This window comes from Carlito syrichta, unplaced genomic scaffold, assembly GCF_000164805.1.
Source record: "Carlito syrichta isolate Samal-C Ts95f unplaced genomic scaffold, Tarsius_syrichta-2.0.1 Scaffold304305, whole genome shotgun sequence".
NCBI classification, from domain to species: domain Eukaryota; kingdom Metazoa; phylum Chordata; class Mammalia; order Primates; family Tarsiidae; genus Carlito; species Carlito syrichta.
In genome coordinates, this window is record NW_007248401.1 from 120,119 (window position 1) to 122,325 (window position 2,207).

A 2,207-nucleotide genomic window follows, 5' to 3' on the forward strand; every position below is an offset into this window, starting at 1 on the left:
GCCCCAGTCTGGAGTGCAGTGGCCGCTCCCGGCCATCGCAGCCTCGACCTGCTGGGCTCCGGCGATCCTTCCGCCTCAGCCTTCCGAGTAGCCGGAATTATAGGCATGCGCTACCACACCCGGCTGATTTTTTGAGTTATTGTAGAGATGAGGTCTCGCTGCCCAGGCAGGTCTTGAACCCACGGGCTCAGGCAATCCACTCACCTCAGCCTCCCAAAGGCGCGGGATTACAGGTTGAGCCACCGAGCCCGGCTCCTTCTGCTTTGTTTTATCCCTCATTGTAGAGTTTAATAAATGTGTGGTTTGAATATATGGGAAACAAAGCCACAAAGCTGATAAGATTCTCTTCTACAGGATGAGGATGAAGAAGTATACAAGAGAGATTTCAGTGCCCCTACTCTGGAGGATCATTTCAACAAAACCATTCTTCCTAAAGTCATGCAGGTATGGGAAACCTCAATAACATGAGAGAGAAAAGTAATGTTTTCACATCTGAGGAATGGTATTTTTGATGGTATAACTCATCATTCATCCTTCCCTCAGGTCAAGAATTTTGGACGCTCTGGTCGTACCAAATACACCCACCTTGTGGATCAAGACACCACCTCCTTCGACTCAGCATGGGGCCAAGAGAGTGCCCAGAACACAAAGTTCTTTAAACAAAAGGCAGCTGGGGTACGAGATGTATTTGAGCGACCATCTGCCAAGAAGCGGAAAACTACCTAGGGTCCAACTGTGGAACACAAAAGGAAGTGTCAGCATCTGGCCCTTGATTTGCTTTTACCATTATTTCCACGGCCCCTATATCCAGCCTCTGTTGGACCTACTGCCATACATGTGATACTGGGTAACCCAGTCTTTGAAGGTGCTTTGTGAGGTTTGGACTCATGCTGAGAAATCCACAGAAAAGCACTATCCAGGTAGGATAAGAGGCATCCCACTTAAAACCATTTCTGAGAAATCTTAGGTTTTATCACTTCTATGGCTTCCCATATTTACTTGGGACTGTTCTGAGTTTCTTTTTCCAACCTCTTAGTTTGGATTAGAAACGTGGGCTTGTAAGTGAATAACACATTACTTCTACCTTAGGAGTACTACCAGGAAATCTAAGCTCATGGAAACCTGTTTTTCATCTTTGGTTGGAGTCAGTTTTTCTAGATGACCATACTTTTTAATCCACTTGTGTATGTCAAGAAATAAAAGAATCATACACTTATGAAGATTTTTGGCATGATAATGGAAATAAAGTATACAGGCTAACGAGTATTAATCACCTATTAACTAAAATAAAAGACAGCGGGGAATTGTCAGGCAGAGGGTGTTTCACATTTTTTATCATCTCCTTTGAGCTCAGAAAGAAACTCAGATAACTAGACAGGCTTTATCTTAAGTAGCACCTACTTTGCTCCAATGGCTAAATACATATGTGTGTGGCTGTCCTTGCCCGCTGTACATAGTACAAAAGTTGACCCATGAAATGGGGCATCCATCTTATTAAATCCAAGTACCTACCAGAATCTTTCCCTTGCCCAGCTCATGTATCAGGGAGGGCACCAATGCTCTCTGAGTAGCAGCGTAGTGGCATAATATTAGATTTAATTTTTCCATTTAATATTTACTATATTAAACCATGGACCAGGAGTTCTAGGAGTCATAAAGAATGAAATTTAGCCAGGCTCTGCCAGGCTCGGTGGCTCAGCCTGTAATCCCGAGCCTTTGGGAGGCTGAGGTGAGTGAATTGCCTGAGCCTGCGGGTTCGAGACCTGCCTGGGCAACTTGGCGAGACCTCATCTCTACAATAAATCAAAAATTAGCTGGTCATGGTAGCGCGCGCCTGTAGTTCCAGCTACTTGGAAGGCTAAGGAGGAAGGATCGCCAGAGCCCAGCAGTCAAGGCTGCGGTGGCCGGGAGTGGCTACTGCACTCCAGTCTGGGCGACAGAGTGAGACTCCAACTCAAAAAAAATAATAATAATAATAATAATAATAAAGAAATTTAGCCAGGCTCAGCACCTTGGGAGGCTGAGGTGAGTGAACTGCCTGATCCCGTGGGTTCAAGTCGCCTGGGCAACTTGATGAGACCTCATCTTTACAATAAATCAAAAATTAGCCAGGCATGGTAGCATGCGCCTGTAATTCCGGCTACTCAGAAGGCTGAGGCGGAAGGATGGCCAGAGCCCAGCAGGTTGAGGCTGCAGTGGCCGGGAGC

At 45.9% G+C, this 2,207-nt stretch overlaps 1 protein-coding gene across 1 annotated transcript in view; it reads left to right on the forward strand.

Moving 5' to 3' along the window:
* The window catches only part of MFAP1 (microfibril associated protein 1), a 17,981-nt gene extending 16,723 nt beyond the window's left edge, over window positions 1-1,258 (forward strand). Inside the window, exons 8-9 of the mRNA XM_008059607.2 lie at window positions 355-444; window positions 544-1,258. Of these exons, the coding sequence (XP_008057798.1) occupies window positions 355-444; window positions 544-726 (273 nt within the window). The 3' untranslated portion in view covers window positions 727-1,258. The remainder of the gene's footprint in view (window positions 1-354; window positions 445-543) is intronic.
* Window positions 1,259-2,207: the final 949 nt, after the last annotated feature.